The sequence below is a fragment of the Schistocerca serialis genome, chromosome 3 (genome assembly GCF_023864345.2).
Source record: "Schistocerca serialis cubense isolate TAMUIC-IGC-003099 chromosome 3, iqSchSeri2.2, whole genome shotgun sequence".
NCBI classification, from domain to species: Eukaryota; Metazoa; Arthropoda; class Insecta; order Orthoptera; family Acrididae; genus Schistocerca; species Schistocerca serialis.
Genome location: NC_064640.1, coordinates 412510476 through 412531503, shown reverse-complemented (window position 1 = coordinate 412531503; position 21028 = coordinate 412510476). Strand labels below are relative to the sequence as shown.

Here is a 21028-nt window from a genome sequence, read left to right as displayed (position 1 = left end):
GACTGATGACCTTACTATTTGGTCTCTTCAGCCCCAATCAATCAACCAACCAACCCTTTTTTTCTGTAGTTGTTCATTTTTGCATTACATATTTTGAGCCTGTCCTTCACTTTTCCTTCTTTCTATCATACACCCCTTCCCTAGTCATTTTAATGTCCTCTTAACAAACATGATTCCTCTCACAATACTTATCATTGAGTGAAATAATGAAAATAAGGTTTCCATATTACATTAGGAAGTTATATCTTACCTGTATAACTTCTAGATGTAAAATGAGATTTTATCTCCTCCCCCCCCCCCCCCCCCCCATATTTCCCCTTGGCTTTAACATTTATATCATTCATTCAGCCATCCATTTTATGTCTTACATACAGTTGAAATAGCGGCACTGTAAATTTGTGTTCTACCTAGATGCAATTTTAAAAAATAGTTAAAATAATTATTTCTTCCACTATATAACTCCACCAGTAAAACCTCAGTGTAAGGCTCTCTCTACTATAATATGAATTTTATATTTTGCTTTTGATAGTTGTCTTTTATGTAGTCTTCTCTTGTGACTTGGGACTGGAAAATACTTTATAGCAAACAAATTCCTTCTTGCAAAATAGTTAGCTGTAGTGAAATAAAGTGCACTTCATTTATGGATACCTTATATTTCCACTCCCTAATATGCCTGTGTCTTCGTACAGATTTTATTCACTTGATTATTGTTCTCTAATGGTAATGTCCTCCCCAAATACAAAGAGAATATGCAATTCTAAATTTTCATTGTTGGCCATATATTAGAGCTGTTTTGTGATTCATACTACTGTTAATATAGTTTCATCTGATCCTTTCACTTGAATAAACAGAAAAGGAATGGGCTGTATTGTTGAAAAGGGGAAAATGAACAACTATGGTCATATAAAATATTGCACCAGTGGGATGAAAAGTAGAAAAAGTGTATCATATTTACCAAACTATGAGGTTTTCTCCTCAAATTTGCCATTCAAAGAATACTTAGTTATCTTACATTCACAAATTAAATTATTGCTGTTGTGGTAAACAGTTTTACATTGTGTAATAGATTAATATAGGGCCATCTCTTATTTACAGGTGATGCTTTGGCAATTAAGGTCACATCCAAATATAATTTGAAGAATTGTGAGAAGTTAGAGGAAGAATAGTGACAGCAGTTTGCTTGAGCCAACTAGTACAAATTTTGGGAGGAAGTGGAAAGTAGGCAGCAAATTTCACTGCACTGCCAACCAGAGGCACGTCTTATGTACTTCGGCTTTTTATGAACATTTACCACATTTAAACTGCAGTTCACATGAATCCACTATTGGCTGGAATTGAATTGACTTCAAAATTTGACAAATATTTTACAATACTATATATTCCTACACTAGACAAATTAATGATACCCAAAAGCTTCAGCAATGCTGTACTGCTCTGCATAACTGTTGATTTTTGGGGTTGGCTACAGTTAATCTGAAGTGGTAAAATTTCTGCTGATTCAACTTTAGGGAGCCAAGAGGACAAAGTTTGTTGTTATTCAGTTTGCTTATATTGACAGTAAGAACTGTATCCTGTAGCAATTGATAATGGATGCAGAGTGAAGCCATGACTATGTTGACAAAAATGGATCTAGGAGAGTGCAGTTCACCATTGGTTCTTGCAGATATTAGAGTGCTAATTTTAAGTTAATTTGTGATTCATGAAGCAGAGGCTACAAACAAAGGAGCAGCAGGAATAAAATTTTGTCACACACAAGCACATGTTCTTAAGTGGCAGTAGACGAAGAGTAAATTAAAAAATGTGAATTCTGGATGCCGAACTATCAGGGGAATGAAGCAGAATTGTTGCAGCAGGTTGTTCAGTACTTGCAGGACAAATGCAGTGAAGACATCCCAATTACTCAAGAAATTATCCAAATTAAGACACTGGAGGTAGAGGAATTTTCCAGTTGCACACATCACAGATTTCAAAGCAAGTACTGGCTGTCGCATGATAAGAGGATGGAGCTTACAATGTGGAACAGTGTTAGCTCAGTGAATTCCCGCAGTGTTTGACAAAAAAATTCTTGCATGTCAGCATCATATAACCAAGAAAATATTTCTAGACCATATGCGCAACATTGGTCAGACATCTGTTTACTTTGATATGCTGTGGTGGTGGTCGTGGTGGTACTACCACCACAGATGGCTGCTTTGATAGTAAGCAGAGAAAGTTAGTGAAGATAAAAATTAATGTAAACCATTTCTTTTTGTTTGTTTTATTTCTCCTTGTATTATGAAAATGTAGACAATAAATGTCATAAGTCTTCTATAACATTAACTCTTTAGGCAGATACTTTATATCAATAAAACAATTGATAATATGATTAGTCAAAACATGTTAAATGATAAAAATCTCTCAAAGAGCCTGTTAAGAAATGAGTGGTGGTTGTCTGATATTCAGAGTAGTCTTATAGTCTGGTAAATATGATATTTTACTGCTTTTGTGGAGTTGATACACAACTCTTTGAAATTAATGCACTAAATCTTAAAAAAAGTTGTATCACTTGTAACAAACAAATATTTTAGTATTTTAAGTATCCTCACCAGCTGTTGGAGGCAGATGAGCTGGCTTGGATAGCACTGTGAAATAATGTGGAAACCTGCCATAGGGAGCTCACATGGTGCATAGTATGGGCATACCCGCCGACAGAGATGTGGCTGCAGGGCGAGCAGGCTGGTGCTTATGCTAAGTTCTACTACCACAGATCTCACCTTGCACATTCTGCCAAGTATTGTTGCCTAGTGCTAAGTCAGCAGATGCCTGCACCAGCCACGGGCAGAGCTATCCCTGTGCACATATCTATGAGGGCACAGACTTTCTGCTTCTCCTAGATTGGGTCGGATGGCAAGTATTTGTTTACTCTTGTGGGGTTCTGTTGCCCAGTCATTATTGAGCCATTGTCTGCCCATGAAATACCTGCACAGTCAGTGTAGTTTAGCCGTATTGTCGTGCCATTGCAGGTACTAAAGTGGCAATTAAGGAAATTCTTACACGTGCAACACCCCTGTTTTTTGTGTCCCGTTCCCTAGGGGTAATTTTGTGCCACTGTGGACCTGACATTTCTACAGTGTTGGCAGGAAGAGTTGGGTCTACAAAAGGAACAGCAGTAGCAGGAGCAGATGCCGGCGCAGATGGACAGAATGCTGAGTTACTTTGCACCCTTGCCCTGTTGGCAATGGATCAGATGCCCATTGTGCTGTTTCTTTCTCCACTCCTGATGCCGTTTGGTGGTTTCAGTGACTCTACGGAAAGGTAGAAGAGTTACCTGTTGTAGTTTTTGCTGCTCTGCCGGTAAGGTGTGTCGTCAATCCCATTGATAGTGGTTCTGTATTGTTGTTCGGCAGTGTGGCTTTTTGCCAAAAACTGTAAGTCCTCCACTGAACTCCGTCTTGGCACACAATACAAATATGGAATAGCAACTTATATTTTCATGGTCAAATTTTTGGGCTAGGTGTCCTTTCTGCATTCAGCTTCCAGATAGTTAATGAGTTACATTTGGTGTCTCAATCTGTTCTTTTTCATGTGGGCTCCTTTCTCTGGTCATATAGCTTGATGTTTGAGAATACTTAGGGCCGGGCTGCAAATTTCGAGGCATGTGTCTCTCTTAAGCCGTTGGCAGTAACTAAATTTCCCCCCCCCCCCCCCCCCCCCCCCCAAACTTTCACCATGTGCATCTGTCATCCTCTCAACTGACTCCACCAACAGAAGAGTGATAAGTTTGTGTAGTCTTTGGATTGTCAGTGGGCTTTCCAATCCCTCAAGCTCTGTTTGTGGTCTGCTCCCCGACTAGTTTCTTTTATGCTGGGTAAACCTTAAAACTCTGGCCTATGGCACATCCCAGTATGGTGTTGGCGAATTCGTGTCCTATCCGAACTCGGATGGCACTGGAAAGCCCTTCACCTACACGACGAAGACACTTTTGCCGTGCTTCTATCTAGCTGATAAAGTAATCCAGGATATCTAAGATGCTCTCCTCCGGCTACAAAGGCTCAGGAAGGTGGTGTCGTCCTGCTGGGTGCCAGGGCACATGGGTATTGCAGGGAATAAAGGCCAAGTGTAATAGCCACAGAGACGTGTCATGTTCCTCAGTTCAGTATGCCATCCCTATGCGTGCTATCATCTTATGTTTGATGTAGTACAGGCAGACCCACAGAGAAAGATGTTTATCTGCAGGTGGCTGTAAGCCAAGCAGATCAGTGCTTACACAGAGTTCAACTACCGTAGACCTCACTCACCTTGCACATCAAGCCAAGTGGTGTTGCCTAGTGCTCAGTTGAAAGCCGCCCGTACCGGTCACGTGCTGAGTTATACCCATGCTCTTCCCTATGAGGATTCAGACTTTTGGTACCATAGGTTGACTCATACGACAAGTATTAGTTTCCTCTGATGTTCTGTTTCTCAGTTATTATTGAGCTACTGTCGGCAAGTGAAGAGCCCACACTGACAGTTTAGTGTAGCGGTGTTACCCAGTGCAGATGCTTAAATATTAATTTGTGAAGTGGTGAGTAAGGAAATTATCTACATGTGTACATATACCAGAAAGATAGATCAGACTCTCCAGGAGGAGGAGGAGGAGGAGGAGGAGGAGCCTCCTAATTATTTGCGGGTGTCACCAGTGAGAGAGGGATTAGTGACCATGATGCTGATACAGGAACAAGGATCACTAAATGGAAAATGTCATCAAGAAATAAGTGAGAATATTTGTGCTTGGACAAACTGATAATCATTCACTCATTTATGGGGCCAAATGAGAACATTTAGTTAAGATCTGACAAACACAACAGTTAGTTATAACTAAAAGACATTATAAACTGTGGACTGGAGAAATATGCTTCAAGTAAAGTAATAAAATACAGCAAAGACCCATACTGTTTAATAATGTGACTAAAAAAATTTTGCAAGAAAGACTGCTGCACTCTGTCTACAAAATGACACTTTGGGGAATCAGACAGAATAAAGTTCATAGCAGCTGTACATAAATAAAAAGTGCTATGTGTAAAGTCAACACTAAATTTCACATTCAGATCCTGGCTATCAGAAAATCTTAATAAGTTCAGGTAATGTGTATAAAGTCAATGAGTGAGTGGATTTAAACCTTTCATATAATCTCTCATGGATCTGCCCGATGTTGAAACTGAATACAGTAGATGGAAAACATATATTTTAAATTCCACATTTAAAACTGTATTCACACAAGATGGGATACTATCTTACCATTATTAGACTGCTGCACAGACTCACAAATGAGATGTATTAATAATAGCACACATTGTATTGAGGAAGAGTGAAGACTACGTAAATCAGGGACTGATTTTATAGTGAATACACTGTGGAAGTAGTTCATTTCTTACCTCATATTTTTTGAGGATCAACTGTTACATGTAGCTGAAAATCTGTAGAAAATTGGATGCACAGAATTAAAGATCAATATTGTTGATTTCTGTCTGTCTGCAGGATCCTAGAGCATATTCCAAGCTCAGACATTAATACGTTCTGGGAGAGAAAGAAGCTTCTTTCAAAGAATCGGGATAGATTAAGGAAAAACCACTCGTGCGAAACATATTACTTTATTCAGCACCAATTCCTAACCAAGATATCCTATGGAGTCTCTTTGCAAATATGTGTTTAGCTCGATGAGTATTTTTCTAATTGAGCCTAGCATATAACATTGGATGGTGAGCGTGTCCCCCCCCCCCCCCCCCCCCCCACACACACACACACAGTGTGCTCAAAGGAATCATAACAGACCTCTAATGTATTCAATATACATACACTGTGTGTCAGATCAGATAAACAGTACTATAAGATTGTTTGGTGATGATACATTTTTATACAGGAAAGTATTGCTGTTGGACAATTGTAAGGAACTGCAGAATGACTTGGACCAAATTTCCCCTTGGTGTAATGAATGAGAGCAGTCTTTAATGTGGATAAATGTAAGAAAATGTGTGTAACAAAGAGAAAGAACCCAATAGTATCTGATTACAAGATTAGTGGTGAACATGTCGAGCACATATCACATAACCATGTAGGGGTAATACTAAGAAGCAATATGAAATCGGACAATAATGTGTTATCGGCATTAGGGAAGGTGAATCGAAGAAGTAGACTTGTTGAAAGGGTTCTGAGAAAATGCAATATACCTGTAAAGAAACACTAGTGTGACTAATTTTAGTATATTGTTCCATACTTCCAGGTTCTTATCAAGTAGGCACAACACACATCCAATAAAATCAGACTGCTAGAACTGTAACAGGTCAGTATAGGTGAAATCCTATTGGGTAAATATAGAGAAACTGTATTCAAAGAAGGCTGTGCGAGCTTTATGCTGCCACCATTGTATATCTCACATAGAACTAGTGAGAATAAGAGAGATTGGGGCAAGTATAAAGGCATATAAAAAGTCATTTTTCTCTTGCTCAGTGAATAGAATAGAAAATGCTATTCATAATATTGGTAAGATGTACCCTCCACCATGCACTGTACAGTGCATTGTGGGAAAGTATATGTAGATGGAAACACATTAAAAAATTTTATACCTGAGTGGCCAATCATTTAAATGTTTTAAATTAAATTTTTATTTTTAGTTGCCTTAAGGAAAGGCTAAAATTTAGGTGATAAAATCAGTTTTTTAACATAGCTGTGCAATTTGCAGTGCTGTTTTTCTGGGGGGAACGCTGGGGGATGCGTACCCCTAAACTTTTTTGTCAACAAAGTAATTTTTTTATGATGTTGAGAACTTGGAAGAGTGCCAAAGATTTATTTCATGGACGTAAATTTTTTATTTCATTTTTTCGTGTTGGTAATTGCAATACGAACTGTACCAGTGCAGTTTTTGGTGGGAAAAGCAATGTCGTTGACACTTTCAAGCCTATCGAAGCTGCGGTAACTGTTCTCAACAACTGAATTGCTGGCAGCCAGTTAAACAAACGTGTAGTGCTCTGGCCTGGGCCGAAGGTAGTGCTAAACAGGGCCGATGGTAGTGCTAAACGATATGTGTACGCTCAAATGCCGAGCTACCGATAGATGTCTGTACGGTCCCGTTACCATCACCCTTCGTGATTCATTGCCATCTTTGTTTTGTTATTCTCTATTCGTTTGCGTTTGCTGTTCCATTCTTGTCGGTTGTGCGAAGTTTTACAGTGTGTCCTGTCTTGCAACTTGTAAGTTAAGTTGGAGGGGAGAGATGAACAGAAAACTAGGAGTTGATGGGAATCACATGCTTCATTTGAGGTGATGTAAACTGAAGTGTTCGATACCACATTTTCTTGTATGCTTCGGTGTTTCTCGGTATAATCTGCTTCATTTGAGCAGTATTTCTACTGAAGAGTCCGATACCTTTTTTTACATGTTGATGACATTATGGCTAAAAGCAGACAGATGGTATCCCATGCTTCAGTTATAAGTAATTTTCGCTGCATTATATCCAATGTCGGAGTATCCTCAAACTTTTTTTTTAGAAAAAATGCACTGGTTATTTGTATGTTTTCCTTTATTTTGTGTAATTGCTTTTGGCACTGACTGTCTTTGATATAATGATTTTCACCCTCACCTCACGTTTCCACTCTCTCCTTAAAAAATCTTTTTCCTTTAAAAGTGATGTTGTCATAGTAGTAATGAAAAAATTATGTCCTCCATGTGCAGAGAAGGATCACAAAGAGTGAATGATGAGAGAGCTTGAAGAGGACTGCCACAGAAATGAAACATATACTGTATTCAATATTCAAAAAAGAAATGCAAGATAATGCACCCCAAACTTTAGACTTTTGAAATTAACTTTTGCTTTTAATATTTTGTGTTGTAACTAGTCAAGACACGCCAACTGTAAGTCAAGTGTTTGTTTAGGTATTCAGGGATTTATTTTATTTTATTTTTATTTCTTTTTTTCCATCCTGAAATACTTTCTTTATGCTCCTACCAAGTTACTGTAGATTATGTTGGGTGCAATTGCTATAGACACAATCGACAGTGTGATAGCCAGTGCTTGGAGAGTACCTTACAAAGGTCAGTCAACCTATGACACAGTCAATAACTAAGAATATTTGTTGTAACAGTACTTTAAAAATGCCCACAGTTAAGCAGGACATTGGTATGTGGTCTCCTTTTAAATTATATGTGAAGTGAGTCATGGAATGTGGGAAAATCAGAAAAGAATGGAATTAAAGCATTTCAGATGTAGTGTCACAGGAGAATGCTGAAAATTAAATGGACTGACAAGAAATTAGGAAATCCTCTGCAGAATTGACAATACAAGGAATATGTGGAAAAGACTGACTAGAAGAGGGACTGAGTGATAGAACATGTATTAAAACATCAAGGAATAACTTCTATGATACTATAGGGAACTGCAGAAAGCAAAAGCTGTAGAGATTGGAATATATGCAATAAACAAGAGAATGTTGGATGTAGGTGTTGCAGCGATATGAAGTGATTGTGTCAGGGCAGCATGTTATGGATGGGCTGTGTAAGACCAGTCAGAAGGCTGATGAGCTTTCACAACCCCCCCCCCCCCCCCCCCCCCAAAAAAAAAAAAGAGTGTGTGTGTGTGTGTGTGTGTGTGTGTGTGTGTGTGTGTGTGTGTGTGTGTGTGTGTGTGTGTGTGTGAGAGAGAGAGAGAGAGAGAGAGAGAGAGAGAGAGCGGGGGGTTTTGATTCATCAGGGTCAAGGAATTTAAAGTTGTTGTGACAACCACTAAGCCACTGTAGCCAGCTGCATAGCAGACAGTTATTTTATTGAACTGAACAAAAAACTTAATCTACAACAGTCATGTCCCACTGTATGCCTAGCTTTTATCTGCTTTTTGTACTTTCCATTTCTCCCTCCCCGCCGCAACCGCCCCCCCCCCCCCACTCCCCTCATTCTTTGTGTATGCTATTCCTCGATCCCCCCCCACCCTTTTTCTTTTCACTGCCTATATGCATCTCAACTGTACTGTTTAATCCCCAGGCTCTTTTTCACTTCCCTGACTTGTCAACTGCACTAAATAATTTTTAATTTTTTTCAAAGCTGATCTCCTGCTGCCTTTCACTGATGATTTCTGTCTAAAGCTGCCCTGCTGTGGTCAGTATTGCAGTTTCCTTACCAGTGAATTTTTCATTTTGTCTCCTATAATTTCCTCTGTCTTAGCAGAAAAACTCCTGGTTCCATAAACTAATTTCATTAACTTTTCTTGTGTTACTTTGCCTGTGCTTCAGAAGTTTTTAATTCTGTGCAGTATAATTGTGGAGATTATTTTCTCTGTAGATGTTGTTCCAGTGATAGCATAACATGATTTGTATCTGTTGCAACAGGTGGTCTCGCCCTACTCGTCAGAAGATGCAAAAGGACTCCTTAAGGCTGCTATCAGGGATCCAGATCCTGTAGTTTGTTTAGAAAATGAAATATTATATGGTGTCCAGTTTCCTATGAGTGATGAAGCTCTTTCAAATGACTTCCTTATTCCAATTGGCAAAGCAAAAATAGAGCGACAAGGTGAGCAATTTTTGTGTTTAAAAAATTAAAATTGTCAATGCACACTTTTGTTACCTGTTCTATGACAATATTTGTTATACATGGAATATGAAACAAATATGGGGTACAAGATCCCTCCCCCTCTTGAATCGGCACATGGGGCTGAAACTTTCCAGGCAGGGTGACAAGGTGGCAGTGGACTGTTACTTATGGAAGTCCTTGCAGTCAGTACAGGGTTGACACTGATCCCTGTACAATAGTGTTGGAATCAAAGTTAAAGGCTCCAGTGGTGTGGGAATTTCAGAAGCAGCTTGTACTGGTGCTGGTACCTGCAGCCCTGGCAGTTCTGCAATTGCAGTAGCACTCCAGACAGTGGAGACGTCTGGCTGGGGTGCTGTAAATGAAGCTGGTTGTGATTTCCGTACAGTTGCAGGTGGTGGTTTCCTATGAACAAGAAATTCTTCAAAGCTTTTACAAGCTGGATAAAAAGGTAAGGTCATTAAATGCTTCATGCCATAGCAAGTGCAGAATTACTAGAACTCTGATGCTGTGAACTGAAGTCAATCGTCCATAAAGAAGGTGCAGAGAAGATGCCAAAAAATTTTGAGTGCCCTCACTATCACAAATGTTGTCTGCTGCAACCTGAGAACATAAGGAAAATGAAAAAAGGACTTCAGTACAAGATAAACTGCATCTTTCCAAGGGGCCAGCAAAAACAGGATCGACATGGTTGCTTGGGTGTGTTGATCTTGGCCATGGAGAATAAGATTTGGGGGGGGAGGGGGGGAGAGACTTATGTGCTTGGTGGGCTGTATAGTGATGGTCTACCTGTGTGTTGCTATCCCGTTATCCATCCGTGGCCAGCAGCTTCATCTGGGGGTAGTTCCCAATGTGATTGGCTGAGTAGCTGCAACACTTATTGCTGCAGGTGTGTTGCCACCCCAAACCACCACTTGTCAGTTATCGTTTACTTGTGTTAGTAGCAATAAGCTTCTGTAAGATCAATTTTTGAAAAATGTTGACCCCACAATTTAGAAAAGAGCTCCTTGGCAGCATGGTTAGAGGTATATACAACTGCTTTTGCATTGCACATAAGTTTAGAATCGCCACACAGTTGGATGGAGCCCCCCTGGCTTTCGTACATCACCAGAGGGGAGGCCCATTGGCTAAGAGAGATGGTGGAAAAGCACTTGTTACTGTTCCAAACAGTTCAGTTCAAGGTTAACTTCATCTTGGAGTGCTAGCTGAATTTGATATGCCTTAAAGAACTGCGGCCCCACTGTACTCGTCCATAGTATGTGGGCATGAAAATTCAAAGACTAAGCTAAACCTAGCTCAAATAACTACAAAGCAGATAGTCTCTCTGGGTTCATGTGGCACTGAAGGTTGAATAAAAAGCACAGAATGTTGAATAGAAAACCAAAATGTGGAATAAGCAGCCAGTACAGATTTGTTTCCTACAGATTGGTGAGTAAGGAGAGGCACTGTCAAAGTAACTTGGCTATATTTGACTGAAACTTGCACTTGGTCTATCTGTGGACTCTCATAATGTCTTTATGCCCATAATTTTGATTGCCATAGTGTTGGAGCACAATACTGAAATATGTGGACTGAGTGATCATAGAGAATGACACACCAGTATTTAAGAGAAACTTCACTGGCACTTCTTATAATTCTGCATGTAACAGTATCTTTCTAGATGCTACTACATGATAATTGTCTGTAATGCCATGCACTTTGATGCATCTCTGCAATATGGTGGCATTCTGCTTTGTAAAGAGGACACTTAGCCCATGGCATGCATGCTATATAAAATGGTCTAAATAGCTAGAGAACAACTGAAACCACAGGGATAGGTGCCTCAGAACAAGACGACGTAGAATGGTGCGGGTGGGCTGCTACCAGATGCAACATATATATCACATTAGGATCTGACATTGAAGTTTGATGCACAGAGTCCATCCTTACCAGAGTTATGGGAGAGATTTTGAAACCAGAAGAAAACATCTACTGTTAGATTCCAGAAGCAGGTGCAGTGCATAACACTCCTGCTAGAGAGGAGCCTGTGTGCACACATCTTTATCATGGGCCAGACAGATTACATCATCTTGAATTAACCTTTCAAAATACGGTTGTCCACATATAAATGTAAATTTGCACATTCCTCTTAGACCTTTAAGGTCACGCTGACAGGTTCGATAGTGGTGCCGATGTTTGTACTAACTGATGTGACAGATGTGGGTGACGACCAAAATGTCTCCTCATGACAGACACTATCACTTACCTCTAAATTCAGTGCAGACTGTTTGTTTAACAGTCTTTCTGTACACCAAGAGACAGTCAAGAGGTTGAAATAGCTGGCAATGCTTGTGACTGTTGAAGCATTGAGCTCATCAAAAGCTTTACCAGTTCCTTATGCTGAATGAGCTCTTCAAAAAAACTTTGCATCTTGACAGTTGTGCCTTAATACTGGTATGGTAGGAGCTATGAAGGAGTGGTAAGGGGCAGGGCTAAGATTAATTCAGACATCCTTTAAAACAAATTTCATAACACACAGTTATTAAAAAAACATATCGTCCTACCCCTTTTAATTTTTTCCTCATTTAAAGAGTAACCATTTCAAGGCTTACTCTTAATTGATGATACTGACACTGATTCAATATCAGGAGTAAAATACTGGCAATACAGTAGTGTCAAATTTGAGCCCACAGCAATTGTAACATCAATTAAAATTTTCAACTCAAGCTTGATAACTACTTGCGATAAAAAATTTAAAATCCCCAATGGTATCATAAAAATACATGTAGTAACCCTTAAACAAATTTATAACAACAAACTGACAGAAAGTCTTACCTAAAAACAAAATTCACATCAATCGAATTTGGCAAAAGCACTTGAAATACACAACAACAAATTACAGTGGGACCACCTTATCACAAGTTTTGCACACACTAGTCTTTCTCATGCCACAATTTAAAATTTGCTCATTTGATGTACAGGAGTACCGAACACTTTCAAAACAAGTTTAGGTTCAAAACTCCTTCAGATGAGTGCCAAATTGAGACACATGAACTATTCAATTACAAAAGGTAATTACTTAACTCAGGAACAGATTTGGCATTATAATTCATCCACTGCTACCACCGTGAGTTTACAGAGCTGTAATCTTATTTTATTTCACATGTCAGTATTGGGCACACTTCCTGGCAATACATTACACACATTATTAAATTGGCATAATAAGACCTGAAAAATAAATCAGTTACCACACATGTATACAAAATAATTGCCCCCACCAGGGCACACTTAATGAGAACCTTGTAACATGAACAGTTAACACAAACAAATGACCAGTCACAAAATATTGGAACTAATGGCGCCCCACAAGAAGAGACTCAATTACAAATTTGCAAGATGAGCAACTAAAACACACAGATGGGCAAGTACTCAATAATAAAGTTGCTCAGCTTCATGTGGAGTTATCCAGTACTCATGGGTAAATGCGACCAGGGCGCAGTGACAGTATAGTGATGGCCATGCAGACCTCTAACCATTGCTTTAGCTGCCGATCTCCTTCAGGCAACACCAGTATTGTGCCACCGAAGCACTCTTGCATGTAAAAGGGAGTTCCTTTCCAAATTACAGTTTTCCAAACAACGGCTCTCAACAACAACTAGGCCACACTATCACTCCAGGTGCGGCCACATCGTGTTCCAGCACATACGTGGGCTGCTCCCAGCACAGAGGCCTGCTCGCCACCTGCTAACTCAAGACTCCCATCGCTGCCAATCACACACCACCTTGCAGATCACATTCACACCACAAGCCTCTCTGGCAAAGTGATTCCACCAAAGAGGCACAAGTTGAAAAATACCAAAACTTTACGGAAGGTTTCGACGTGCAGCACAAATATGAAAATAACCACCTTGTTGCCAGTTTTGTAACTCGTGCTTCTGTGGCAACAGTTATTTATTACTCATGCATAAGTCCACTGCAATGTGAAGCAAAAGTCACTAAGTTAAAAAAAAAAAAAAAAAAAAAAAAAAGGAAGAAGAAAATAATAGTCCTCAGCCACAAGAAAATTAAAAAACTTGCACAAATAATTATTGTGCACACAGAACATAGGCCAGATGCATTATAGTAACACAGGTGTGGCAATACTGATAGTGGTGGGTGTTGTGACTTGGCAAGACAGCCAAGTCACAATGAGAGGAAGCCGAAAGGCACGCGTTAAGCTCACGCAGATTGGCGTGAGGTCTGAAACAGTTAAAGGAATTAATAGTAGCAAATAAAGTACGTAGTTGATGTAATACTTAACTTTAATCCACAATTGTAGAACATCTCTCTTGACGGTACATGTTATAACCACAATATAAAATAATATCAAATGCTATGGCGCCTTGCTAGGTCGTAGCAAATGACGTAGCTGAAGGCTATGCTAATTATCGTCTCGGCAAATGAGAGCGTAGTTGTCAGTGATCCATCTCTGGCTAAGTCGGCTGTACAACTGGGGCGAGTGCTAGTAAGTCTCTCTAGACCTGCCGTGTGGTGGCGCTCGGTCTGCAATCACTGACAGTGGCGACACGCGGGTCCGACGTATACTAACGGACCGCGGCCGATTTAAAAGCTACCACCTAGCAAGTGTGGTGTCTGGCGGTGACACCACAGTGGGAACCACCATAATGGTTAATTAGTTCCCTAGACTGAATAAGTATACCAGACCATAGGTGCTGAAGTGTAACTTCACTCTAATAATACAGCAGATAGGTGTAGTACAGTTCTACAAGTGTAGAATAGCCCACTTCATGGCCCAGTAGTGTGTGTTAACATTGCATTGGTTCAATTGGAACAGCGTCAGCTGACTCACAGAGAATGAAGGCGAGCTTGTGACCACTCGGGCTGAAATCAGCTGGCTAGCTGCTCATCGGCTAGTAAGCCAGAGGTGCTGTGTTCTTGTCAGCAGCATCACCACCAAACACAGAAGTAATGACACTTGTCAATAATTCCATGTCTTACATCAATACATGTAGTGGGGTTACAAGACGTGCAATTTGCAAATTTAATTTTGCATTAATAAAGTATACAAATAAAGTAAGGAAGTAAACAAACAAACAAACAAACTTGCATTATAAAGAGCAGCTTTTACTTATGAACTCAATTATTTGTCAACTCATTATAGCAAAAAAACTCTCGTCTAAATTTAAGCACTTAAAATTTAGACTGCTGAAACCGATGATATACACTTTTCAGTATTTTATACAGTTTGCTTGTTTATGAATATAAGTCAAACAACAATGGTTTTACTCATTAAGAGGAGCTGTGTTCATGGTAATAGAAAAGTCCTGAAAGTGTCTGGAATACTTACCAACATTATGTACTGCTGTCATTAGGATGAAACTTCCAGTAAAAGAAAATGGGTATAGACAGAAGAGATTATGTGTTAGTAACAAACTGTAAATTTTCAAGGCATCTGGCAAAATATGCTGTCACCTTTTTACCTTAACAATTGTTGTTAGGTTTCTGCACATTTTGCAGCTGTGAACTCTTTGTTAGTCCATGATTTTACACTATTGTCAGTTTCCCTTTACCATTTCCTGTGCCTGCTATATCAGTTGATCTGCTCATTTCCATTTTACATATTTTGCCACCATCTTTCTCTTTCTTCCACTTTCTTGTTCACCTTTTACTGATGATAATATCCGAACTGTTTACACTGGCTCATATCCAGGAGAAACGGGTTTCAAATTCAGATTGGTCCATCCTTATTCAGGTTTTTTTTTTATGATTCCCATAAATTATGCTGAGGTGATCCTTCCATGAGACATCACCAGATTCATTCCCCCATTCTTGTATAATTTGAAACAATGGTCCATCTGTAATGAATTCTTCCATTTATCGGCTTCTCATATTTTATTCTTTGTTTCATCTCCTCAGAGCCACTGAGTACAGTGACACATCAAACTAGCAACGAGGAAAGTGATAATTTAAATGCTGGTTCAGTGGTCCTGCTATATGTTTCCTGTTAGTCATATCGAAAGGATAGCCAAATAGTTTCTGTTGAAACTGTGGTCGATGGGCCATTACAGTTTAACAAATTTAATAACTCAGTTTGTTGTACCAGGTTTATTGTATTGCCACAGTCTGTTTTTTAGAGGTTTATATTTTATGTTATTTTTCATCTGTCTTACTTGGGAAAGCTAATTTTTGGTGAATCTAACTGTATTTTCTATTTCAGGAAAGCATGTGACTATAGTTGCACACTCTAAGGCAGTCGAGTTGTGCCTGCATGCAGCATCGCAACTTGCTGGTGAAGGAATAGAAGCAGAAGTAATAAATCTGCGGTCATTGCGCCCTCTCGATGAAGAAACCATTGTCAAATCGGTAGTTAAAACTAACCATCTTATTAGTGTTGAACAAGGATGGCCCCAATGTGGAATTGGTTCTGAAATCTCTGCCAGGATTATGGAAAGTAAGTTTTACTCCTTTCACTTTCTGATTCTCAAACCTGCCTCACTTACACAATTTATATAAATACAAAAAGGTAGCAAAGCCAGTTTTAGAGCAAAGTGGTGTGTACAAGTTTCTAAAGGAAGGACCCATTAACCCCTATTACACTATGCGCATAAACCATATGCCTGTGCTGCACCAGTGCCCTAAGCATGCACATCTGTAACTACAAGGTGGTTCATGTAGACCTATTACACCATCCACACAGGATATACCTGGTCCACATGCGCAGCAGACGGTAATAAAGTGCAAAATGCAAATAGAACTGTCTGATCTCTTGTCAAGTCGTTCATTCTACCACGCGAAATACAAGGGCGACCATATGACTTAATGGAACGTCATTCATTCAAATTGTTTATGTGAGATCAAGGTTCCTATTTAATAAGAAATTGTTTTTATCATTATTTATTAAGTAATTGTTATTCTATTATCTAGGCTACAACTGTTCTGAATTGCAGACTCAACAGTTAGTTTCATATTATGACACTTGGTTGCAAAGGTATATGTATATCTAAATTTACATTTTACACATGGAGGACCCACTTGTTTTTGGAGCTATTGCCCTAACAGTGACAGTAAATCTTCGGTTTAGGGCAGAACGACGACAAAAACGAAAAGCCAGATGTTGTTGAGTTCGACCCTGGCTGAAAAGAAGGAACGAAGGCTGGGGATTATATTGCTTTCGAAAGAACTGAGGCCCGAAGACCTGCCACAGTTTCGGAACTTTGTGAGGATGGACATGGCCTTTTTCGAGAAGCTGCTGTCTATGATACAGGATGGAATTAGCAAGTGTGACAGTCATAAGGGAGGCTATCTCACCTTCTCGAAAGTAAGAATTAAATCATATAAATACATGTTTTGTTATCTTACCAACCTATATCACTGATAATATACCAGTACATGTCCTGTTATGTTTCGGGCTGGTTGTAACATTCCGTTTCCTGGGGACTAAGAAATCTTTTGAAGGGTTCGGCTTTTAGCCACAGAGTAGCACAGCCCACAATTTCAAAAGTTGTTGTGGATCTATGTACTGTGCAATTTGCAACACTTTAAAGGACCAGTACTTAAAGGTGCACGTGTGTTATTTTTCCAAGTTTGGAAAATGGAATGCTACTAAGAGTTTTGCAGTCCTCGTCTGTTGCACTGGGCAAAACTACATGGACTTTCTCACCATCACTGCCAGTTTCTCCTTTCTGGCATGCTGAAATAAAGCAAGAGATGCAATCAGATCAAACATGAACTTTCGTAAGCTGAGGCATTACGATACAAATTGAAAATTGCCCTGTAATGTTTTACGCATATTACTCAGAAAGAAACGATTGCCAACATACCGTAATATGGTACAGTGGGTCATAAAGACACCTTTCCTTACTGTATGCTGGAATTAGACGCTTAACGCCTCTTTGCTCCATTTCACCTCTATAATATGAAGTAATCAAACGCCAAATAATAAGCAAATAACAAGCAGAAATCACTGAGGTACCCCCTTCTGCACATGTGCGAATTATCAGTACCTAGTGCACATGCGTGGATAGATGGCAGTTTAGAAATGCTGTCTATTCTGGCGCATGGATAATTTGTCTGCTAATTTTCATAGTTTCACCCATTCTACTGTTAGCTGGCTATCACACTAGACTAGTACCGTTTGTGGTGGATCGTCGTGTAATACCCGCTTTAGAGGCTGCAACATCTCATTTCTGCTGGGATGCAGGTTGAATTTCTCACTATTTTTCACTGTGACAAAATTTAGTTTGAGCATAATTGCCATAAAAGACATATTGTATGAGCAGTCTGTAGAAATCTTGTATGTTTATAAACCTTATATGTTTATAGTAAAGAGGTCTCATCGATACACAGTGGTGTACCATAAATTATGTTTTGAAAGTCAATTATTAAATATAATAAATAGCAAATAATATCTAAAACCACATTCTCAGAAGGAAAAGTCCAAAATTTTGTTTGACAGTGTGGGATATTATGTGACAGGATTAAAATAAGTAGGGAGCTAGAGGGTTGGAAGGGGTGGCTAATGGCCTCTGACATACGAAGTCCACTTGAATGCAGCTTTGGGGGAAGGAACCTTGTGGCTCTAGTGACAAGGTACCTGCTGTGAATGCTGATTGAATGCTGTGGTTTCACACATAGTTAAGTAATATGCCTTTGCTGAATAAATACAATTTTTGAAGTCAGAATATGCAACTCTGAGTATCGCATCACATCCTGTGATTTGTCCCTTCATAAAGCATCTGTCCACATGCTCCGGTGTGCCTACCAGAGCAGGTGATGTGATTTGATGTTTGTATAAAGTGCAATTGGTACCACTGTGTCAAACAGTTTTTCGACTGCCTATTAAGTGTTGGTTCATGCCTTCGAGAAGAGGAAGCAGCTGTAGTCTGAACAAAGTAATAACTCATCAGTCTAGGTATAGCAAATAAAATGTCTTCCATTAACAGGACTGAGATGAGTCTTGAATATTTGTTGTAAATGATAACTGAGAGTTTAATACACTGACAAGTCTAAAAATGGAATTTGTCTTCTGGATATTCACTCATTTTTCTCAGTAGAGCCTTGGAGTTGTGCTGCTTAACTGAATTTACAGTTCTTGATGGTGACATGTTATCTTTAGGGCACTGAAACCAATTAGGATGAATTGTGGAACTAAATACCTTGTCCTCTCAGGTTTCCTGAATGGCTTACGCAAATGTGCACCAGCCAGAAAAATTTATCTACAGCATTTGGGACACCCTTCTCCATCTAGAATTACTTGCGAAGGCAGGCTCATTCTGCTGAATACCAGGGCACCATGAAGCTGACACAGTGACCAAAGAGGCATGTAAAGAATTCACTGGTCAAAAAAATGGCACATTTTGCACACACTGTCACAGAAGGAAGGTCATCTATATCCACAAACATACTCTGCAAGCCACCATATGGTGTGTGGCGGTGGGTACTCTGTACCACTAGTCAAGTCCTTTCTTGTTCCAGTTGCAAATAGAACAAGGGAAAAATGACTGTCTGTATGCCTCTGTATGTGTCCTAATTCCCCTTATCTTTGCAGTCCTTATGTGAAATGTACATTGACAGCAGTGGAATCATTCTGCTGTCAGCTCAAGATGCCAGCACGCTAAATTTTCTCAGTGGTAATCCCCCTCATCTGCAAAAAAATCACCTTCCCTCCAGGTTTTCCCATTTGAGTTCTCGAAGCATCTCTGTAATACTAGCATGTAGTTTGAACGTACTGGTAACAAATCTAGCAGCCTGGATCAAAATTGCTTCAATGTCTTCCTTCAATCCAGTCTCGTGTGAATTCCAAACACACTAGCAGTACTCAAGGATGGGTCCCATTAGTGTCCTTAATGATGAACCACACTTTCCTAAAATTCTCCCAATAAAACGAATTTCACCATTTGACATCCCTACTACTATCATTACATGCTCATTCCATTTCATATTGCTTTGCAATGACATGCCTAGACATTTAATTGATGTGACTGTGTCAAGCTGCACGTTACTAATTTACTAATGCTGTATTCACAGATTATGGGTTTGTTTTTCTACTTATCTGCATTAACTTCTCTGGGGCACTCCCGATGATATCCTTGCTTCTGATGAATACTCCCCTTAAAGGACAACATACTGGGTACTATTACTTCAGAAGCCTTCGAGCCACTCATATATCTCGGAACCTATCCTGTAAGCTCATACCATTTTTAAGTCTGCAATGGGGCACAGAGTCAAATGCTTTTTGGAAATCTAGGAATATGGACTCTACCTGTTGCTCTCCATCCATGTTTTTCAGGATGTCATGTCAGAAAAGGGCAACCTGAGTTCCGCATGTAGGATGCCTTCTAAAACTGTGCTGATATGTGGACAGAAGCTTTTCCGTCTCAAGGAAATTTATTGTATTCAGGCTGAGAATATGTTCAGCAGTTCTGCAGCAAACTGAACATATTGATACTGAAGGATATTGGTCTGTAATTTTGTGGGTCCATTCTTTTACCCCTCTTATATACAGGAGTCACATGCACTTTTTCCGATTCACTTGGAACTTTGCGCTGGGCAAGGAAATTGCAATAAATGTAAGCTAAGCAAGGGGCCAGTGCCATTGTAGAGTACTCATTGTAAAACTGAATTGGGATTCTCCACAGACCTGCCAACCTACAATACTAAGAAAATACAGTAAAGGCTAAGTACGTAACTTGCCACTTCCAGGTGTGTGCTAAGTGATATTTTGGGCCTAACTGGGGAAAGACTGGCACTGGAGGCACAAAATAACAAATTAAGGATCCTAGAACCAACTATCTTGTCCTGAAGATGATCATTCAAGCCACTCAGGTGGAAAGAACTGAGCCAACATGAGTGGGAATAGAAAAATTCTGGCCTATAGTGGATGGTCATTTTCTGCAGCCAGAGCATGCACTTATTTGTGGTCCTTTTTGTTTTCCTGTTTCACTGTGCCCTATTTTGAACAACTCCATGTTGTAGACTGATATGAGGGCATACATAGGTTTGACCAAGGCTATTCTGTAAAGGTTGGGCCTGAAGTGAAGTGAAACAGATTGCTGTTGGAATTACATCAGCAGGGAAGCGGAATTGCAAGGGAAGGGCATAAAGCTGTATTGCACTGTCACAAACAAAGCTACTTCACACACAAAATTTACTATATGTGCATCGTTTATGGTGGTTACCTTGTTAGATTGCTCTGACTGCTGAACAGTTCTACTGATGAGGTTTCCATCTCTTTGATACTACTGCTTCCTCTGTCTTCAGTTTCATATTGAGGTAGTGTACTCTTAATAAAAATTAGGATCCATAAAACTGTTTTAATTACCTCCTGCGCCACATGAGTATATTTCTGTGAAATCATGTTGGCTAATCTCTTAGACTTTTTTTTTACTACATGTCAATTCCATTGGCCTCGTAGAATGTGACCTCAAATTCTGAGATTGGTCACAGCCACTTGTCACGCAGCACTATTAAACCACCTCATGATAGAAATTCTATCCGTGCGTATTCTGAGAGGAATGTT

The 21028-nt window shown here is 39.6% G+C and overlaps 1 protein-coding gene across 1 annotated transcript in view; it reads left to right on the top strand.

Moving 5' to 3' along the window:
• Nucleotides 1-21028, top strand: part of LOC126470283 (pyruvate dehydrogenase E1 component subunit beta, mitochondrial) — an 89107-nt gene that overhangs the window by 44272 nt on the left and 23807 nt on the right. Inside the window, exons 6-7 of the mRNA XM_050098034.1 lie at nucleotides 9333-9513; nucleotides 15728-15961. Coding sequence (XP_049953991.1) covers nucleotides 9333-9513; nucleotides 15728-15961 — 415 coding nt within the window. The remainder of the gene's footprint in view (nucleotides 1-9332; nucleotides 9514-15727; nucleotides 15962-21028) is intronic.